The 21,594-nt window shown below is 40.1% G+C and overlaps 3 protein-coding genes across 3 annotated transcripts in view; all 3 read right to left on the bottom strand.

The window, feature by feature from the left end:
• The window catches only part of pacs2 (phosphofurin acidic cluster sorting protein 2), a 55,995-nt gene extending 52,053 nt beyond the window's left edge, over window positions 1–3,942 (bottom strand). The window contains exon 1 of the mRNA XM_008313215.3: window positions 3,442–3,942. Coding sequence (XP_008311437.1) covers window positions 3,442–3,560 — 119 coding nt within the window. The 5' untranslated portion in view covers window positions 3,561–3,942. The remainder of the gene's footprint in view (window positions 1–3,441) is intronic.
• Window positions 3,943–5,689: 1,747 nt separating this feature from the next.
• Window positions 5,690–11,090, bottom strand: srsf5a (serine and arginine rich splicing factor 5a). Its single transcript, XM_008313202.3, has 8 exons — window positions 10,933–11,090; window positions 9,506–9,634; window positions 9,343–9,413; window positions 8,976–9,116; window positions 8,790–8,859; window positions 7,391–7,464; window positions 7,081–7,185; window positions 5,690–6,836 (listed from the first exon to the last, which is right to left on the bottom strand). The coding sequence occupies exons 2-8, from the start codon at window positions 9,629–9,631 to the stop codon at window positions 6,482–6,484; spliced, it is 942 nt and encodes a 313-aa protein (XP_008311424.1). The 5' UTR covers window positions 9,632–9,634; window positions 10,933–11,090; the 3' UTR covers window positions 5,690–6,481.
• Window positions 11,091–12,439: 1,349 nt separating this feature from the next.
• On the bottom strand, window positions 12,440–21,549 carry LOC103381363 (deubiquitinase DESI2). The gene is made up of 6 exons (XM_017032795.2): window positions 20,805–21,549; window positions 16,887–16,959; window positions 16,172–16,265; window positions 15,926–16,067; window positions 15,185–15,383; window positions 12,440–15,137 (listed from the first exon to the last, which is right to left on the bottom strand). Exons 1-6 carry the CDS (start codon window positions 20,841–20,843, stop codon window positions 15,103–15,105), a joined length of 582 nt encoding a protein of 193 aa, XP_016888284.1. The 5' UTR covers window positions 20,844–21,549; the 3' UTR covers window positions 12,440–15,102.
• Between the last annotated feature and the right edge of the window lie 45 nt (window positions 21,550–21,594).

Genomic DNA, 21,594 nt, shown 5'->3' with positions numbered 1-21,594 from the left:
GGATTCGAACTTGTCCAGGAGGTGAACCCTGGGGTTCCACACCAGTGACAGAGACATTGCCTCTGGGCCAAAGCAACCACTACGATTTTATATATTTAGATATATATTTTATAGTTCGTGTGCATGTTAAAAAAAATTCCTTTTTTTTCAAAGTCTTCAGAGGCCACTAGTGATCTCAGAAAGTGTTGTCCATTTGACATGGACAGAGTTAAACCAGAGACTGACGTGGAGTTTCATCTTCCAACATATTCTTCATTCTTTGTGCTCCAGTGAACGCCCTCAAAGCTCTGGCTGTTTTAATGAGAAATTAGGAGCAGTGACCCTCCCACTGGGGCTCATGTCCCGGGGGGGGACAGGTGATTAGAGGACGGGTCAATAAGACCACTGTCTCTGTCACTCAGTTTAGTGACGGGGGTCAATGAGCTCCGTCCACGAGGCATGTTAGCTGCCACTGCGGAGGCGGCTAACATGTAAAATAGCATAGATCCACTTAGTAAAGCAGCTTAACGGGGGATTGAACCTACGACTGTTCGTTACAGCATCATTGTTAACCCACTTCAGTGCCGTGCTACTCCTGGAAATGAATTTGTCTGATTTCAGCTAAAAGCCTACTCCTGGAAATGAATTTGTCTGATTTGTCTGATGTGATGTAATACCCAGCAGCAGCACCGAGGTGAGAGGATGGAGAGACTCACTCAGTGACCAGGCAACATACAATAAATAAAACCAGATCATCAGACAGGTCGTTCCTTCCTCATTCTCCTGCATTAATTCCACTTCCCTCCACAGCGACTGACCACTGACTGACAGCATCGTTTAAATACAGTCTTTAATCCTATCACTGCTGCAGACTGAATATGTTTTTACAAAACAAACCTCCATAAATGTCCGTTCCTGAGACTGTTTTCTGACTTCTCACACTGAGCCATATAGAATTGTTTGACTGAATGAGCCGTGAATGTCACATCACAGGGGACTGACCCGCTGCCATAAAACAGAGAGTTGACTTTTACAGAGTCTGCAATGAAAAATGTCCAACCAGGCTTCTGTAGCGCACAAACAAATGTCACCTGATGCGTGGGACATACTGTGGTAAAAGTATTTATGAAGCCATGACACAGAAAGAAGTGTTAGCTACAGCTAGCTTGTATGGCTAATAGCAAATAAAATAACATATTTTGGGAGGGAAGAAATCAGATAAAAAACATACCATCTCAGTGTTTAATCGTATCATCACGTTTAGCTGTGAATATTTTTGAAATCATGAGTCCATGATCTGCCTTTTCATGACTCATTTCCAGTTCCACGTTCATGTTCCTGCACAAAGACCAGCTCCACGGGGAGAAGCCCCTCTCCACCTTAGACCTATAACAATCAGACCTACTTAGGCATTAAGAACAAGTGCTGCTGCACTATTAAATATTACTGCAGCTTCACCACCTACAAATCCTAATCAGCTCCTGGGTTAAATGGACCAGCAGTGGATCAGTCCAGATTAGACATCTCACACAGCTGAATCAGAGCGGTGCCTTGTCCCACAGTCTCCTGGGGTCAGAGGAGCTGAATGGTCTCCATGGTGCAGCCTGGCACAGACACTGAGGTCTGGCCTAAAGCTTGTCTGTCATCTATCATGACGACCGGCCGACCAGTGATTATCAATGGAAAATAAAGGCAGCACAACATATTCATTAAAAATAAGAGAATCAAGATCCAAAGACTTTCAATATTTAATGGTGAAATACACAAAGTTATCAATTCAAACCTGTTTTAAGATTAGCATTAATTTAGCTAATTCCATGACAGATCAACAACATTAAAAAAATAAAATCTATTGATCATACATTACCCTGTTCTATAACTTCAGCCACTAGTTATAGTGTTGGATACCGTCCGACCACTAGGTGGCAATAAAACACCTACAGACTGCCAGCCAGCCAGATTGTCAAATAAGGTCATTTGAAAAGGGTAACAGTGTAACTGTCCACTGCTCTGCCCTGTGACCCTAACAATGTTATATTTGACAAATATTTTGGTTGTGAAAAAGGTGGAGAAGATCGTCCCTCAGAGAAGCCAATCTAATCCAGGATGGAAACCTGACGATGATGCAACAACTCCAACATTATCCCAATATGTTGGTCAAAGCCATACACTAACTCACCAACTTCCTTATCCCAATATGTTGGTCAAAGCCATATTCTCATCGCAGGCAACCCACACTAACTCACCAACTTCTTCAACTAGTGGTCCACAATGGTACTGCAGGGACACTGGAAAGATCTGTAGTTTTTCCCTGATTTCTTTTCCACATATATGTACATAATTCCAGACACACTAGCATGATTTGAACACAGTTTTGAGTACATGAATATAAGCCTGTGTATTATTCAAATACTTCAGTATTTAATAAAAAACAGCGTATGTTTACAAATGGAAACTGCAATCACGCAACCAGTACAACTGAGTGAAAAATGCACTCAGTGGTGACAGTACCTACACCCCAATCCAGGGGGCAGTAATGTGCTGTGAAACGTGAAAACACTGTCAGTTTGCAGCTGATTTGCAGGAGTTAGAGATGCATTTTGCCATCACCCAGATGTGACGGGCACTGGGGGAAGGGCAAAGTAGTCGTTTTCAAAGAGCTGATGAGCGCGGAAGGACAGAGGGCAAAGGTCATCACAGAAACTATGAGCAGGATTATTTTGTTGTTCTGTTCATCTCTGAGGGAGAGTTCAACGTTAACATAAATGCTGCTCCAGATGGAACAATTACAAGCATTCATAAATGCTTTGTTCTGTTCTATTTCTGTACTTTTACCAGACGTATTTGCTCCTCACTCGTGATGGTGACCTATTGACATGTGTCTGAGGGACCACGTCATGTTCATGGTTCACTGTCTACCCTACAGGCCGCACCAGTAATCTGAGGCACTTCTGCATTTGTTGGTAAGATGCACTATTTTCTGTTTGATGTGAATGAAAATATATGTAAAATCATACAACAACACTGAACCCTGACCCAAAAACTGAGGTACGTACATTCAGCTGCATTGTAGCCCTATTCACTTCCACTGGGCTCAGTGTTAGCAGGTGAACCTTTATTCAGTTGTAGAAACTGTGTATAAAAAAACAAATCTACCTAATAAAATGTTTTTGCTTGTTTGCCTCCTGTCCCTGTAACGGTCTTTGCACGCCCCTGCTGGCACTGGACCCCTATAGTTATGATGAAGTCAGAGCTGAGGTGCAGCTGCAAAACATTAGTTCTGAGTGTGCAGACTAACGCTGCTGCTGCTGCTGCTGCTGCTGCTGCTGCTGCTGATGCTGATGCTGTTTGACAAGAATAACACCTGCTCCAGAGTTTAAAGCCTGAGCAGAGGAGATGCTGCTGTTGGCCCCACAAGGGTGGGACACACACACACACACACACACACACAAACTCACTCACCTCGGGATGCAGTTCGGGGAGGATCCGTCAATCTCCCACGTTGCGAACAGATTCATGGGCACGGGTCTGTTCAGAGCCCCGCTGCCGGGGAAGCTGAGGCGGCCGCTTCTCTCCGCCATGGTTCGGTGTGTCAGCAGGTGGGACCGTCCTGTGGTGGTTTCAGCGCAACTCCTCTGTGTCTGAGGCTGTGTGTGTGTCCGTCACACACACTCACGGCAGTGCGGAGCAGCAGCTCATGTCTCCAAGTCAGCGTTGCAGATCCAGGACAGTGTCAGGACAGAGCGGCTCAGGCTGGAGCTGCAGTGGGGATCAGAGCTGGGAGGACACTGTTGTGTCCTACCACGCTGCTACCGCTGTATGGAGGACGATTAGTGCCACACTGCCTCACAGAGGAGGAGCCACGCCATTGCCCTCAACGGCCACTGTATTAGGGACTCGTGTTCATTGAACCTGCACTGGACCACACGGTGGTGAAGGGTTAATGCTCTTGCCTTACAGTAAAAGAGTCAGTAATACGAGCCCTGATAGTAACTGATGATCTATGTGTATGGACTTGAAGTGAAAACAAGTCTGTGTATATATAGATATATATATATCTGTGAGTGTGTATATGTGTGTGTGTGTGTATATATATATCACTGAATTTGTGGTTACTTATTTTTGAGTTTTTGTCTTCTATATTTGTTTTGATTGTGAGGGTGCTTGTTTTATCATATATTTTCTACTGTGTGTTGATGTGTCAGAAATAATGTGTGAACATTTTTTCCTAGAATATTGGAAATGACCCCCTGGCTTGTTTTATCATATATTTTCTACTGTAACCACCCTGTTTCCTAGGATATTTGAAATGACCCCCTTGACTAGATGCCTTTAATTATTTAGGATATAACGTCATTTTAGTTACGTTTAGTTACAAACTCCTCCAGAATTTGATGTATTTATCTGCAGTGAGTGCAAAATGCATTTTTCTCTTGACACACGGGTTAAAAAGGTAAACCTTCTTTGTAGATTAACCATAGGTATACAAATAGTTTTGTTCATTTAAATTACTTAACACCAGACTTTACCTCTTTACCACTAAATTACTTTGCTGTGCAAAATGTTTTCCTAATTCGCTTTCCTTGTAGGTCAGTTTGACAGTGTGTTGCTAGGCTCCTAAATGACAACATTCCCTTTACTCCTGGCACTAATCATCTCCCATATGCTTAGAACGCAGCATACTTCGTCACTGAAAGTCCCTGGACTCCGTGGGCAGGTGCAGACATGGCCACTCTGGATCTGGGTGTGTCTGTGGACTCAGACCCAGGCCAGGTCTGAGTGATTCCTTGACTGTCCGTGTGCACCGTTTGGACAGGTGCTTAAAAGAGAGCAACTGAAAAGGATAAAAAAAAAAACATGTCTTGACACTTTAAAACAAAGTGTAAAAATATCTTCTCAAAGCACACAATGGCCTCTACACCTGCTCTGAAGTAACATTGAGCAAGTCATTGTCACTGCACCTCACTGCAATATAGGAAAACACTGCCATCATGTGGTGGTCAGGGTGATAGGACGTGATACGTGACTCCTGAACAAATCAATTATTTAGTTAAACTCAAATTGAGTTTAACTAAATAAATCTTTTGAACGCCTTAAAGTCAAGAACTTCAAACAAAATATCGACAATCATCACCAGCCTCCCGTGGCAGCTGGTAGGTCTCAGGATTGTTATTGATTGAGCCAATGGATGACCTGTTGTCCCGTTTTTTTCACAGATAACCTACGTTTATGGTAGAATATGTGAAAAGGTCAAACTTCTGGGTCACCGATGAACTTTAAAGGTTTATCTTCAGATAAAGGTGTCAGGTGCCACAAGATTTAACACGCGTTTCACAATTTATTTGACAGCATACCGAAGAGATACATAGAATATAGTAGGAGTTATTAGTAACTTAGTTTCGCTGTGCTTCAAAGGACACTAAAAACAAGGCGTTTTGTTCTTAGCATTAGGTACTCTGCAAGTTTCTAACTTGTAGTTCCAGGTTCCATCAGTGCTGCTAATCGACGTTTCTGTCCGTGGGGGTCGTTACTGTGTACCAACACACACAACTATACCCCATTTCTTTAGCTCTTCCCTCCCAAGTTGACTATAATAGACAACTGTTCAGGGTGTCAACACTGCCCTCGTCTGATGGTTGCTGGGATAGCATAAAAAAAAAAAATGAAATTTTGCCAACAGATCTTCATACAAAAACAAACAAATCGCTGATTTAATAATGTATCCAACTTTATTTTATTAAACTGGAGACTTAATATCATTTATAAGAGCGCCTTATCCTGCATTTGCCCCCCCCAATGAAAAGTATCCAAAAGTAAGAAGGCAGGTATTTGTTTTAGTACAGAACCAATACAAGCATTTGTCTTTTATTGGGAAAAATGTGAACTAGTGTGAAAATTTAAGTAAAAAAAAGATTTGACTGAAAATAAAATAAATCAAAAAACATTAGACAGTCCTAATACAGCAGTGTTTAAAATAGCAAGTCAACATTTGCAGCTGTTTACATCACGTGGGATGATGTTAAGTGACAGGTCAGTAAACTATTGTTGCATTTACTGACCCATCACTTACCTGTCACAATAAGCAGAATCACAGTTTTATCCAACCCACTTAACAACATCAACAATCAGCAACAGAAGTATGGATGGAATTCAGAGCTGGCCAACAGCTGCAGAGATGATATCATCATCACTATCACCAATTATTTTTACGTTGGTCTAAGGTCTCTCGATCATTAGAGTGAGGAGGGATTTAAGAGGTAAATGTAGAAATCATGACCTAGATGGAAAAACATGTTCTCAGTGGAATCACATCAACACAGTTAGAAAAATCAAAATCCAAGGGCGGCATGTCAACATTCAAACAATGCTTTTCTAAAGAAGCCACACAAAATTTCCCCTCCATTAAAAAAAAAAAAGAAAGACGAAAAGGTCACCATGCTGCCCCATTAGGCCTTTGGTGATCAACTACCAGTCTGTTTAACAGCCAGCAGGTGAATTCAGCTCAGTGTTTGCTGTCTACAGAAGCTGAGCGGGAACGGGAGCGAGACCTGGATCTGGAACGGGAGCGGGAACGAGAGCGGGATTGTTTGTTCTCTATGGGGGGAGGAGAGCGAGAGCGAGACTTGGAGCGGGACTTGGATCTGGACTTAGAGCGAGACTTGGAACGGGACTTAGATCTGGACTTGGAACGGGACTTGGACCGGGATGGAGACCTGGCTGCTGTCTTGCTGCCACCAGAGTTCTTCTTCTCTGGGGTGCGGCTGAGAGACCTGGAGCGGCTCCTGGAGCGGTTACGGCTTCGGGAGCGACTCTTTGAACGAGAGTAGCTGCGGGAACGAGATCGGCTCTTGCTGCGACTGTTAGAAAGGGGATGTTAAAATAAAGTTAGCATAAATTTTATAGTTAAACTATAGAAAACTTGTATGTTTTGTTATCATTTGATAAAACCATTATAAGTGTTATCTACATACTCCTCCCTACATGTATTTAACTTATCTACAGTACTATGAATGAAATCTCAGTGCCACAACCTGAGATGGCCTTTTACAAATTTTATCTTATTAGAGCTGAAAGAAAAAAAAATGTCAAAGGTAAAATTACCTTCTCCTGTCTTCAAAGATCTTCAGCTTGCGACCGTTCAGTTCTGTGCCGTCCAACTTGGAGATGGCATTCTTCATGTCACTGCGAGATGCGAACTCCACCACTCTGTTTTCAAAAAGACTTTGATTAGGACCCGACCACAAATACCTAAAGACCTGGGCAGTCATTTTAATTTTCAATTAAAGTAATTGTTTACCATAGTCACGTTCTAATTCAAGGTTTAGAAACTACATAAAATTCATATTGTATTACGTATTAACGATGTCACCCAGCAGAGGGGGCTCCAGGTGCAGTAGAAACAGTAACTCACCCTTCGTTTTTAGTTGGTCTGTGAGCATCCACAAAGGTCACTTCACCTGCTTTTCTCATCAGGTCTTTCAGGTCCTGTTTTGAAGAATAAGGCTTGATTAGAATCAGAGTAGAATAAAGGGCAACAGTGAGAGACGAGTCTGGCCTGCAGGAAAAGAAATATGCAGGCAGCATGAAAGCAGCACACACAGAAATGTGAGTTGGCTAACACTGATTTTTTTCTTTTTTCAGTGTGTGCTAAACTCCCATTTCAGTGAACATCATGCCAACAAAAGCCAATAAACATTATTTGTTAGAATGAGAAAGTGATTCCTATTGTATTCCCTTCCCCATCCCCCTGAAATGCCCAATAATTGGCTCCATAAATGTGCTTGTTTGTTCTATTGGCTCATCAGCAAAAAACTTGATTCAACTCCACTGAGAGACGCCTGAGTCTGTTTGTCACTGCCTAATGGCTTCTGTCTGCATGTCTGAAATAAGCAGTAACACTAGGGAGGTGGACAACTGTACTACAATGGGTGAACAAAAACCTGACAGTAAGGATTGACCAAAAAAGGTAAATTCTAAGTAAGACTCCACCCCCCTTTTGGATTTGAGTCTTGCACCCCATAACCACCCGACCCTGAACAAACCCAATCACATGAGTTTTATGCTACTTACCGCTCCATACCCTGGTAGACATAAGCATAGAGCCACTTGTCCAAATAGCAAATGGGAACCAATGCAGTGTTAAGCCCTTGAGAAACGACCTCGGCCTTGACTCAGCATCCGGCCTCCACAAGTAAGGAACCACCAGAGAGCAAGTAGAGGGAGGGGTGCGTGCCCGACTCAACACCCCCCCATGCTCCATCAGCAACAGAAAAAGACCCAAATAGGAGAGTGTAGGGACGGTGGATTTGAGGGGGCGTTACAGCAGTCGGGGATGCCAGCCCACAGAACCTCCAGACTGTGGCTACGGACCTCCTAAGGCTACCGTATCCTGCGCTAGACCACTTTCACCCGCTATGGGGCCCAGCCAAGACTTTAGACCGGCGGCAACTGCGTGTAAGGAGAGGCACCAAATGGACACTATTCAGAAAAACAACCAAGAGAGGGGGCTAGACACTTCTGACACCTCCAGTAGAGGCTGTGCATTCACCTCTGATGTAAAGGAAACCATATTAGAGCAGCTGTTGAAAAAATGAAATCATTAAATGGTTTGGTTAGGACAAGTATTTTGGTCCTAATAAAAAAAAGATCTGACAGTAAATGGCCAATTAAGTGACTACAAACATTTTATTGTTATCTATCTAAAACTTAAATGTACTTTTCAATTAAATAAAATCTTTATCACAAGGTGACTATGTAGTATGAAAGGGTTGGTGTTGTGAGGCAGAAAGGAAACCTGAACATCATCATACCTGCCAACTGATCCTTGAAGATAAGTTCTCTACGATGAGTCTATGGTCAGTACGAACTGGTGGGCCATACCTGTACAAGCAGTGACACAAATACACCAATATTTAAAATCCATTTAGCATTATTTTATTATGTTAAGTTTTGGCCTCCATTAAAAATAAAGCTAAAAACATGCTCTGGTGGTTTACCTTGATCCACTGCTGCGTGACTGACGGTAGCCACCGCCACCGCCTCCTCCACCACCGCCTCCTCCTCCACCACCCCCAAAACGACTCATTCCAGGACCACCTCCTCGTCCTCTCCTGGAGCGAGCATGCTCAATTGTGACCCTGAGGCCAAAAACAACACACTAGTAAATCCTCTTATCACATCAAAAATACATCTGAACACATTTATAAAAACATATTTAGGCAGTTTTGTGACTTTAGAACGTAATGTACAAGTCGTAGAATTTTGTGATGCATTTTTGTTGAAATACTGGGTGACAACCATAACACCTTATTTCTGTTTACCGTGACTATTTAAGAAAGAAATTACTCAAGATAAGATGATCACCTTTCATTGCAGAGTTCTTTGCCGTTTAACTCGTACACAGCATCATCTGCATCTCTGTGGTCATCAAATTCCTGCAAATAGAGTGAGAAAAAAACTTGCAACTTGAAAGGCTTTCAACAAACCCAGACCCATTGATTTAAGGACATAATCCAGGGACACGGACCACAAAGCCAAATCCATTCTTCAAATTGATCTCACGAATGCGCCCATATCCCTTGAAAAACTTCTCCACATCTCTCTCTCTGGCGTGTGGGCTCAGACGGCCAATGAAAACACGACAGCCACTCATTATCTGAAAAAAATGAAAGATTTGGGTTTGGTCAACAGTTAAGCACATTAAAGGAAAGGTAGAGGAGACAGTTTAATATTTGACATTTGTCCCCCCAAAAAAATTGATTCTCTACAGATACAAGTGGAGTATTAGTTAGTTCATAAATACATTACATTTTAATAAGATGAAAACAAAGGGTGAATACAATTTTGGTCATTTATTTTAAGTCTAGATTAGTGTTGGTGTTTTGTTATAATCATGGATTTTAAACTAGGTTCTGGCGTTCCCAACTTTGTTAATGAAAATCCATTCATGTAGTAAAACGTTTAATAAGAAACCTAGTGACAATGAAGCAACCCTATTACCCATTTCTGCACAAACCAGCTTAAGTTGCCACAGATACAGTTTCCATATATTCCCTTTTTAATGTGTCCATTAACATATCCAAGAGTATAAAATAGATCCTAGTGTACATATGTTTAATCCAACAACACCCATAAAACAAAGATAAACATGAAATGGCGTATAACAACGGACACATTTAGTGTCTCCTTTGACCATTCTTTAGCGTACATACTCAAAAATATGGCTTAACGGGTACTTCGTTTAAATTAACGTTGATCCACGTGGCCTTTAAATGAAAACCGCTGTGTTTTAGTAACAAATATGTCCAGAACTATAATAAAGTTACTACCTAATACTACAATACTAACGCACATTTAATCAGCTCTAACTACTGTTTGAGATAGTTTCATGCGTATTCTAATTCGAGCGATTTACATTAGTGTAAAATTATGCAAACAATAAACGGGTTTTAAGTTAAACGTTTAGGTGTATTGAAAAAGAAAGGATTAACTCACGCAACACGAGTACAACCTTTGATAGCAACCTCAAGAAGGGCTACTGGTTATGTAAAATAGTTTTCGCAACGTAATAAAGAGTACGTTTATGTGGCGAATAAATACCACGCCGAGAACTGTTGGTTTTCATGCAGGCCCGACTTCAACCAGAGGACAAACACTATTTAAATCATGCAAAAATCAATCAATATATACTTTAGAATTTGCCAATGGTTAAGTCTTAACTTAAAGCCAAATGATGATTAATTGTGCGAATAATACAGTTGCTCGTTCATAATTTCAGAAAAATGTGTTTTTTCCTCGTGCCTCCATTACAGCCGCAGCTCGCCTCGAGGTGTGCTAAAGCTAACCACGGTTAACAGTAAAGACGTGACTCGCTGTTTAAATGTAAAAAATCACAAGCCACACGAAATATGAACTAAATCCATCCATTTAACATTTCGTTCTGAAAAATCTCACCTTAGAATATTTCGGTGCCTTTTGGTAGTGTCACGTCGTTGTTCAACTTCACCAGGGCAGCTCTTTCGAGTGTAACAAAATGGCGAATGACTCAAAGAAGCAGCGATTCGGGAACAAGTACTGCTGAGGGTTGCCAAATTTCCGGAATCTCAGGGGTTTTCTGTTTTCTAGTTCCGGCTCAGTAGTAGTACTCCGACAAATATGTTAACGACTTGACCTCCTTTAGGTTACACATGTAACATAACATGTATCGAAATAACTTTGTACATTATGTTAGTTTTAAAAACTGAATCGTTCTTTTTATTGAATGTATTTGATAATTAAACAGTTATTTGCGAATACGAAACTAATCTGGCAACACAGGGTTAAAGTTGCGCTTTGGCGCTTCAAAAAAGTGTCCTAACGTATGATATATGGTACTCTGCTATTTTAACTATGATCAAGAAATTTTAAAAAAAGATAGAAAGAAAAAAATCGGAGAGAGTGCTCGAGAGACACACAGATCATCAGAACCTCTCCTATTCCTATTATTTAATTAATAACACTAAGTATTACTAAGTTTACTAAGTATTTATATTTAAGTATAATTTAAGGAGAAGTAAAAAAATAACTTATATATACTTATATAAAATATAATTTTATTAATAATTAATGTATTTTATATTTCTATATAAATGTATATTATTTATTCCTCTTTATTACAGTGCTCAGGCATCTTGCTTGGCTTTGCAGTCTCCTGACCGGTCCAAGATGGCGGCCAATGCGGCGCCTACTCTTTATTATGTCTATGGTTGTGCCTGCTTTAAAACTTTAAAAAGTCACTATAGTTAAGCATTTATAAATGTCTTAAATAGCTAAAACAAAAATAACCATAAAAAAAATCCTAACAAAAATCTGGATAATAGAGAGAGACCTCGATAATGAGAAGTTAGCAATCATGAGAGATAAGAAACCTGGTCTGGACAATGTTACAAGTTGAACAATAAATTCGTTTTAAGCTATTACTACCTGATACCTATAGTTGACCTGAAAATTACTCACTAAAATATTATTTGTCGTCATCAGACATTAAATAATTAGTTTAAAATAATTGGGCCACATAACAACAGTCTGAGTGCTACAATTTGCCAAAGAAATACTCTTTGAACACACCTGATTAGAAGTTACTAAAGCACCAAGATGAAATAAAAATAGAAGTCCTGAATGCAACATTATTGATGCCAACTGCCATTAAACTCCAAAAACTGCAATGTAATAAAATCAATACGCCATTATAAGTTGAAGACCTCCTGCATCTGACTACATACTGATGTATAATAAAAAGCAGACAGATTAAAAATCCCTTACGAAATCTTTTTAAAACTACATACTGATGTATAATAAAAAGCAGGCAGATTAAAAATCACTCACGAAATCATTTTTTTTAATATTATGTATGTAATATTTTTACCGTCTACTTCTTGATACAATACCATTTTAGGCCAAAGGAAAACACAGTTTTTGTGGGTACCCATATCTTTATTCTAGTACTATATCATCATTCTTAAAATCGTCTTGGGTTAGAAGAAAGGAAATACAAGGTTGAGGTTGACACATACAATAGAAAAAAAAATGCCTGTCTGTTCCATAGAAAATGTCAGAAACATTTGGCCAATGAATGCTTGTCACTGTAAAGCCCCCTAAAACAGAGAATCTCAAACACAGCACATGTCAAAATGTTAAAAATAAGTAAGGGTATAGCTTATTTTAGAACATGAAGAGTTCAGATGACAATTTTTCACTTTGAGTCACAGTGGGAGGGAAGAGGGAACACACTGAAATGACGCATGGTCTAATTTGGTGAAGGAACAAAAGCAGGCAACAGAAGCTGAAATAATGATTTGTCATCGTTATGGTTGTAATCACAACCATCGTTGGCATCAGAGGGGAAGTAGCCTAATGCATGCTGAGTCCATAATGATTACAATGAAGTCCATGACATTATTACAGCATATTCCCTTAATGACAACTTGGCATTGTACAACCTCTGATGTTATATATTCAAACTTCAAAAAAGGTCTTTACAAAGATTTGCAACTGTAAACAAGTCACGCTTTAATTCACAGTTTAAATAAATAAAAAAACAAAACAAATATAGTTTTATAGAAATGCATTGAACAGCATTCTCAGTAATACCTTTCATCTCATCCTGTTGGAGGAGAAAAGTGATGTACAACGTTGGAAAATGTAAATTATTGATTTTTCTTTGTGCTGGTATAAGCAGATTTTGTTACCTTTGGACCGAGTCAGACTAATCATTTCCCCATGCATCCATTCTTTATGCTAAGCTAAGCTAACCGGCTACACTGTAGTCACTGCCTAGACATGAGAGTGCTATCGATCTTTGGATCTAACTCTCTGAGAGACAGTGAATAAATATACTTCCCAAAATGTCGATCTGTTATCATAGATCGTATATAAGAAATGGGCACGGCCCTCTAGTTGCAAAACTGAAGCCTAAGAATTGTTTTTTAAAAATGAAACCAGGCGTCTATGGAAAATATTTTCAAAAGGTTTCTGTTGACTGTTTGCTATTTTCAAGCTGCTCCAGCGTAAGGTATTGTCAATGTTGTAAATTACAAACCTACTCCAGGAAAATGGAAGTGCGTTTACACAGTGTGTGATTAACAGCTGGACCATCTGATAGGATCCTAATTTTAGATATTATATGCAGTCTAATATGACATTCCAAGTGATTGGTGAAGGGAAATGAACATAGCACCGGGACCCAGGTACAGGACCAAGCAGATGTAGAAATGATCTACATGTAGAAGGTTAAAAACACTAGTTTAGTACATGCAGCACTGGTAAAATGATGTTAATGACATTGTCTGCTAAATACCAAATGCATGGTTTTAGTTCTGTAAAGACCTGTCTTTGTCTCAGACTTTGTCCTGAATGCTGAATCCCTGCATCTTCAGTTGTGCTTTATGATCTCTAAATGGGATACTAATTCATTCTGCGGACTCTCAATGAGGCGACCCCTAATAAAGGGACAAGCCAAAAGTGATTAACGTGATGTTCCACCTACGACCTGAAACTAGTTCATCCCTCCAATTAAAATTATTTTTGCTGCTTCACTTTTGCAACAGGATGGTAGAGTCCATTTTTTATATAACAATAATAACAACAATCTTTGGCTATAATATGAATAATTTAATTGAATAATACTTAAGTTGATATGGAACAGCTGCAGTTTTTCCATGTGAGTGGTGAAACAAACTATTGTACCTGTATCTCCCAGAAATGATCTTTGTGTTTGAACGTACATTTCGCACCATTATTTTATTAGCAAACACCATGTGACTCCTACAGGTAGAAAAAGGCTAGACAAAGGTCACACTGTACCCAGAGTCAGCTTGATAGTCACTGTGGCAGCTTTCTCTCTGAGATGTTTAAATAGTGACAGATGACTGTAACTGTGAGTTTACTGGTAATACTGGCAGCTTATCTCAAGCTCAAGGTTTAATATGAGTTTTAATCCAGACTTTGGTTAAAAAAATGAAATAAATGCCGACATATTAAACAATGTGGGATCTGAGACTCTTTCAACATGCAAAGCCTGAAACAATCCGACAGTGAACTCCCCATTAACCGTCCAACCTGCAAGAATGGCATCTACTAAAGCTGCATAAGATGACAACAGAAGGCCACATAGAGGTTACTGAACGAGAACTTGTTTGAATTGAGGGAATTCACCTTTTCCCTGGTAACATCACTGCAGCTTGAGTTGTTTCTAAGGTCATTCTACAAAAGCAGCTCTGAAGGCAGGGAAGGGAACAAAGCTGACAAAGGCTTAAAAGTTCATGGCAAAAAGACTGGGAATAACAACATTCTACAAACTTTAGATCTACAAGTGGTCGTTGTTGGAGTCTGAGCGTCACTGCAGAGCTCAGATCAGAGTTGGACTGTCTCAGTGTGACATGTAGAAGAGACAGACCTGGTGTCTGTGCTGTAAGGCTGAAGGACCCCTCACCAAGACGAGACTCCATTTCTCCTGCCTCTATGATCCGAGGAACAACAGCATGAGGTCAGGTGGTTGTTCAAACCTTCTAAAGACACTTGAGTCACCAGCAGGGGTGACTGCAGAGGAGGTCAGTGTGTGATTTCTGAAAGGGAATGACGTTCAGTTCAGACCCTCGTGTGGCGACAGCTGTGCGACGAGCCTGCTGCACCACCAGACGATTCGTGTGGCGACAGCTGTGCGACGAGCCCGAAGCTGCACCACCAGACGACGGATCCTCGTCGCTGGACTCGTTCTGATCTTCTTTGTGGAGGCCCAGACTTATGTGGCTCTGCAGGGCGGCCGGGGTCAGCCACTCCTTGGGAAGGCAGCTCTGCAGGAAAGGGATGCAGGAGCTGAAGTAGGCCAGCCTGTTCACCCAGCGAGGGATTTCCCTTCCACATAGTAGCTGCAACACATGGCAAAGTTTATAATCCTAGAATAAATTTAAAATCTATACAGGTTAGTCTTTCCTGACCGAAATTGTCAATGTCGAAAATAAACAATAGTCACCTGGAAAATGTTCGGCTAGGCTTTGGTAGCCCAAAAAGTATATTTTTCGAACAGTCAATTATAATCCAAAGTCACAATGACAGCTCGCTAGTTTAAAAATATAACATACAAAAATTGTCCAACAAATTCAAAATATTATTACATTTTTAGTACAAAAAATGAAATGAAGTTATTTTTTAATATAAATATGAAATACTATATATTAGCAACTCTTCCTCATAGACATTCAATCACCCTCTGGTCCCAGTTTACTGTCACAGAGAGGCAACATTTTTCAAAAGCTGAAATCATGAGTAGCACCTGAGGAGATAATCAAATTAAATTATTGATTAAATTAGTATTTGATCTCTGCTGCCCAATTAAAACCCTCCAGGATGAAAACGGAGATTCATATGCGTGCAGCATGTTGACTCAGTCATACAGCAGAGATAAACCAACCTCAGAGAGCGAGGAGGAGAAGTGGTTGCAGTTCTTGTGCATCAGATGGTAGGCGTTGCCTTTGAATTCTTTACCGAGCTCCTCCATGATTTTATCTATGTCCTCCTCTGTGAAGTCTGTGGTGCCCAGAACAATGGCCTCTCTGTTTGAATTAAAACACACACACACATACACACATCAGCTCAGCTGTTTCCACCAACGCTGTCACAATACATTGAATGTTAAGTACATGGACTTCAAACCCACTTGAATTTGAAGGTCTCCCCCAGTTCGGCAGCGTTTCCTGGGTTGATTTCAAAAATGCCGCTGAAAGGGTACGGGTGACCACCATATGCAAATTCTGTGTAGACAGAAAGGGCAGCAACAATAAACTAACACTTGAAAACAAGGGCACTAAACAGCTGCAATTACACACTTCATCACAGTGTGGCTGCGTCTAAATCATTAGGGCTAATTACAGGCCTCCCTGCTCTGTGTTCACTGCTGTTAGAGACAAACAGTGACAAACAGCAGGGACACAGCTAACTCAAATGAAGCTACTGAACAAAACCGTAAATCATTCACACAAGACACTTTGTTGTTGAAAAGTTGGTACACTTTTGTAGCCAGTTTGTGATATTATGTGAGTGATATATTGGGTTAGTAATGAAAAATGACACTACTAACATGTATATTAAGAAGCACTATTTTAAACTATCAGTGCAATTCTTCTCGTCTGACGACAATTTCAGTGGATTTCACGTGTGAATTCTGTCACTTTTTTCAAACCAAATGCCGAGTGAGTCAGTCGTGACTCAACCACCAAAAATGGGTCACCTTAATAAGAAAAGAAGAATATACCGATTATTTTTAAGCCAGATTTTGGTAGACGGTTAGAGGATGACGCACATGCCCCGGTCTAAAAATGTGATGAGATTTCACTGACACCATGATGAAAAAAGAAAATAATAATCCACCTCACCTCTGCCATAAATCTCAATGCCTGAGTGAAAAACTCCAATTCCCAGATTGGAAGTGTATTCGTTAATCCAGTACTGAAAAGAAAATGAGAGATAAGAGGTGAGATGTGGGGGATTAAACAACACATACGCACAACAATGTATTTTTCCCCTTACAACAAAGAAGCCAACATGTTTACTGCAGTGACACAGCAAAAATAGAAAAATGGAACAGTTCTTTGGTGAAGTGTGAGGATGTTTTGGTACTAGAGTTTCAAACTTTAACTTGATACTGACAACAAGGTAAATTCTTTGGAGTTAATTCGATCTTTAACACCAGTGGCTAACACTGACTACAACAATGTCAAGGACGAGACTTCCTGTGGTCTGACAGAAAGAAATGCAAAAGAAAAACAAACTAAAATAAGCATCAGCATCAAAGTGTACTATTTTGTATTTTTATTGTATGTGGTTCAGGTGACTTGGCAGTAGTTGTTTCTGATCAAATAGAGATCAGATGTTATTTATCACAGAAACAAGACACCATCAGACACAAATAGTTCTGTTATCCTGTTAATGAACAGGCAGTACATTTACAGCCTTGGGCTGGTATTAGGGTGTCAGTATTTCAGGGAGTGTTTATATCAGGTGGTTTTGAAGAGAGGAATACAATTACACATTTATAACAGGAATTTTACATCAGCAATTCTAATAAAAAGAAAATAACTCATCTCTGAGTGTGTAGTCACACCAACATCTTTTATTTAACTAAACAGAACCACAAACATCAGCCGCTGTGGTTTGGTTTGGTAATGTGACTGCAAACTGTCACATAAAGACTGGGAATGTCATGCTAGCTACACTGAGTTGTAAACATATATACACATACACATATACATAAACCAAAGTGTTTTAAATTTTACAAATATAGTTTCACGTCTTTTTATACTCCCATTAACATTCTGTGACACCAAAAAAGGTTTAACTTATGAGTTCATCCTTCACAAAAGACAGTCTGCTCGGAGAATCACTAAGCTAATCCTGCTAACCCCCTTCAACTCACTTCTTTCCGAAGGAGCTTTGCGTTCTTTGAGTTGCATGAATGCAATTTAGTGGATGTATTTTCCGCCCGTAAATTATTCTTAGTGGATGTATTTTCCGCCCGTAAATTGAAACAGACAGCATCCAAAAAATAAAAAGTAACAAAAAGAAAACACTGAGAAAACATCATACACATGTCATGTTTTAATAAGTAATATTATTGTATTCCCAAGATAAGAGTGTAGGAAGGATTTAAATATTTTCAGATTACTTATTGCAACCAGAAGCTATAAAATGACAATATTTTGGTGTAAATGCCAAATAACCAAAAGAATAAAATTAGACAACATAACTGACAATCCTGTGTTCTGCAAATGTCTGCACTACATGAGTGAATCCAGACACAAGACAGTTTTATCTGTGCTTGTTACTGCTGTTAGCCACACTGCTGTCCATCACTGCAGACAGTCAGTAGGTTATCTGTGGCAGTACATTACCATTTGCCTCCACCACACACCCACTGACACTCCCATGATCCAGCATAGCAGTGGGGGGGGTGGGGGGTGGAGGGTAGTAGGGTTCATGCTAAGAGCTAGACCAACACTGCTCCAGCTGTCCGTGATTAATAATGGATCACATATACAGAGCACAATAAGTGCATTTCTACTACAGCACCTCTGTGTCAATAATGTGATCTCATGTGGCTACAGTGGCAGCTGCCCCACTGCAGATATTCTCAGGTCACACAGATTGCTGTAGGGGGAGGGGAGGAAGGATTTTTAGTGAAGTTGGTCTTTTTAGGTTATTTAAGTTGCGATTTATTTTTGAGATCAGTCAAAAAAATAGCAGAAATTGTTGCAAAATGAACAGAAACGGGGGGTTTATACTCTAGTGTGACATCCTATCAAAGGCTCCTCAGTCGTGGAAGAGTCAAAAATAGAAAAATAGTGTGAGATTTTCAGAATCTTATTTCCACAGCTATGTGTAATGCCATACTGCTAGGTCAGCAGGGACTAGCTTGCATTAACTAATTAATGCAAAGACATTTTGAATGTTTGTTCTATTATCACTGACCAGATTTCAGGACAAGCTAAGTTCGACAAAACAGTTTTGGTTAATAAAGTTTAGGCCTGCAAAATGAAACGTTAAGTAGTGAGAGTTAGGCTGAAGGCCTGTTTTCTATATGAATGATATAGTGTATGTATTTTTCACATTCAATGTTAATAAATCACAATAACCTCTGAATTACATTCAAAACCCCATGCTTAGGCAAAAACTTTAAGCTATCAAAAATGTTGCTTTAATCAGAATTCAAATTAAGAACTGGGCCAGGACAGTGGGACAGTGTTTGGGAAACACTGTCCCTACAGAGCTCTTATACTATCAGACTAAAAATAGACCCTAGCAGTGTCCTCTTAGTGTCACAGACTTCCACTCAGGACAGTGAAAACACGACCAGTTGATTATACATTATAATGGCAGCAGAACCAAAATCCCAAACACCTCCAAAAAATGCAAATTCTGGGCAGCTTTTTTTGCAACACATTGCATAATATTCACACAGGGACCTGCTGAGCAGTACAGTATGTGAAGCGGACCAGGATGAATATGGTGCTGTGTGTGGGCTATGGCAGTGTGTGTCTGTGTAGAAGAAGTGTTTCTGTGTGCGATCAGTCATGTGAACTGCAGGGACAGAGGGCTGATGAAGGCTCTTGTTTCACAGGCCTGAGGCTGCAGTGTCTAACTGCATTTCCTGTGTATGGCATTTACAGAAGTGTCTTCAAATATCTCTCTCCATCCATATATGACTTTAAGATCTGTGACTGTACACTAGTCTACCCCAGTGTAGCTGTATCACCCGAGATGTGGTAAGAATTTACTTCAAATCACAGCGCATGTCTGCAGCAAAGCAGCTGAAGCCACATATGGTGCAGTACAGCCACTGTACAGTATATCAAAGCTAACCAAAATGGTTAAGTCAGAGTAATTAATATTAAATAAACAAAGTTAACCCCGATTTGACCAACTGTTAGCCACAATACCTACATTATAGCCAAACGCAAACAAACATAGCCAAGCGATACATAAAGATGACAAATTATATCTCAAATGTTAGATAGATAGAAAGATCGATAGAAAATACTATCTATCTTATTAATATATTTAATAATAAAGTATATAAAAATTGATTGTGAAGTGAACATTAGTGAAACAGTTGCAAGGTTTCAGAGCAAAGACGTTTCAATATGAATAGTTAGCATGTTACACAAATGAGGAGCCTGAATCTAACCAGCCCTAGCTAACAGTATAAAACTTTACCAAGACCATACAATAACACTCCAAAACATTGCAATTTATCCAATAAATACCTTAACATCTGATATTTGCTAGCAAAAAAAAAACAAAAAAAAACTTTATGGGTGCAGAAAATACTGCCTTTGGTGCCATGAAGGATACAAAAGATCTAAGAAGAAGTCTAATTTAATGTTATACGTTATTGATATTCTGCATTATTAACAAAGAATATGAATTTTAAAAAACGCATTGTGTAAACATGAAGTATTTCAAGCATATAGAGTATAAACATTTATTTATTTTGTCAGTGTCTCAAAGGCTAGGCTAAGCTAACTCACTCACAGTTCTTGTTTGAGCTATATTGATCTCATGAGTTTGATTACTGCCACCTACAGGAGATATTTTCCACAAGTAAATCATGTTGTGGTTACCAACTAGCCGGAAGCCACAGTCTTATTTGTTTTATTGCTACTTTCAAGAAACCTTTTCGATATGGAAACGTGTGTAGTGTGTGTAGCGTTTTCCTTGGTGCGTTCATTTGCAAATTAAAGTTTATTATGACCAAACATATAAAGAAATGTTGCGAGTGTAACGTGGACTCTTACCATATCATACACGTTAAGGATGACAGGTTCATTGGCCATGGTTTAAACCTGAGCTGAAAAGGCAAACGAGGTCTCCACCCTCCACTGTTCTTGTTGTTGCTTTTTATTATTCCGTTTTGGTTGATATTGTTGTTGTTGTTATTATTATTATTATTATTATTATTATTATAGCAGCTGCTCCACACCCCGCAAAAGTCACGGGGTCACACGCTGCTGGTGGTCAGGATTCTGCTCCTGGTCATGTTCCACCTCCACCACAGGAGATCACACATTTGCGCGTAAAAGCCAAGAACAATGAATGTCTCTCCAAGTCAAAGATACACACACGGCTGGACAGCTGAGATCAACTGATGGTTATGTATCGCAGCCGAAACACCATGGCAACAAAGGTCAAGAAAACCAAAAAGTCTCGAATCCCTGCAGGAGCAGCCAGGGCCCGGCGTCCAGGCTCCAGCAATCTCCACCGTTTACGCACGGGCAGGAGGAAAGAAATTCAACCACAACAGGTTCGAAATACAAACAGCGTGGATTAAACTCGTGGAGATAATGGCTCCTATAGCGTAGAAATGAGACGAGGAAGAGGAGGACCGACTTGGAGGCCGTGTTCAGGCAGGGGATGTCGGAGAACACTCACGGATCCATGCTGCTTCACTGCAGCCGACAGGAGGAGGAGGAGTCGGGATTAGCAGCAGCAGCATCACTGGCCGGTGTTACCGCTGCTACTACTGCTGCTGCTGCTGCTGCTGCTTCTTGTCCAACAAAAGTATCCGAAATAATCACAGACCAAGCA

This window comes from Cynoglossus semilaevis, chromosome 1, assembly GCF_000523025.1.
Source record: "Cynoglossus semilaevis isolate Cse_v1.0 chromosome 1, Cse_v1.0, whole genome shotgun sequence".
Taxonomy (NCBI): domain Eukaryota; kingdom Metazoa; phylum Chordata; class Actinopteri; order Pleuronectiformes; family Cynoglossidae; genus Cynoglossus; species Cynoglossus semilaevis.
This window is presented reverse-complemented; position numbering and strand designations above follow the sequence as displayed.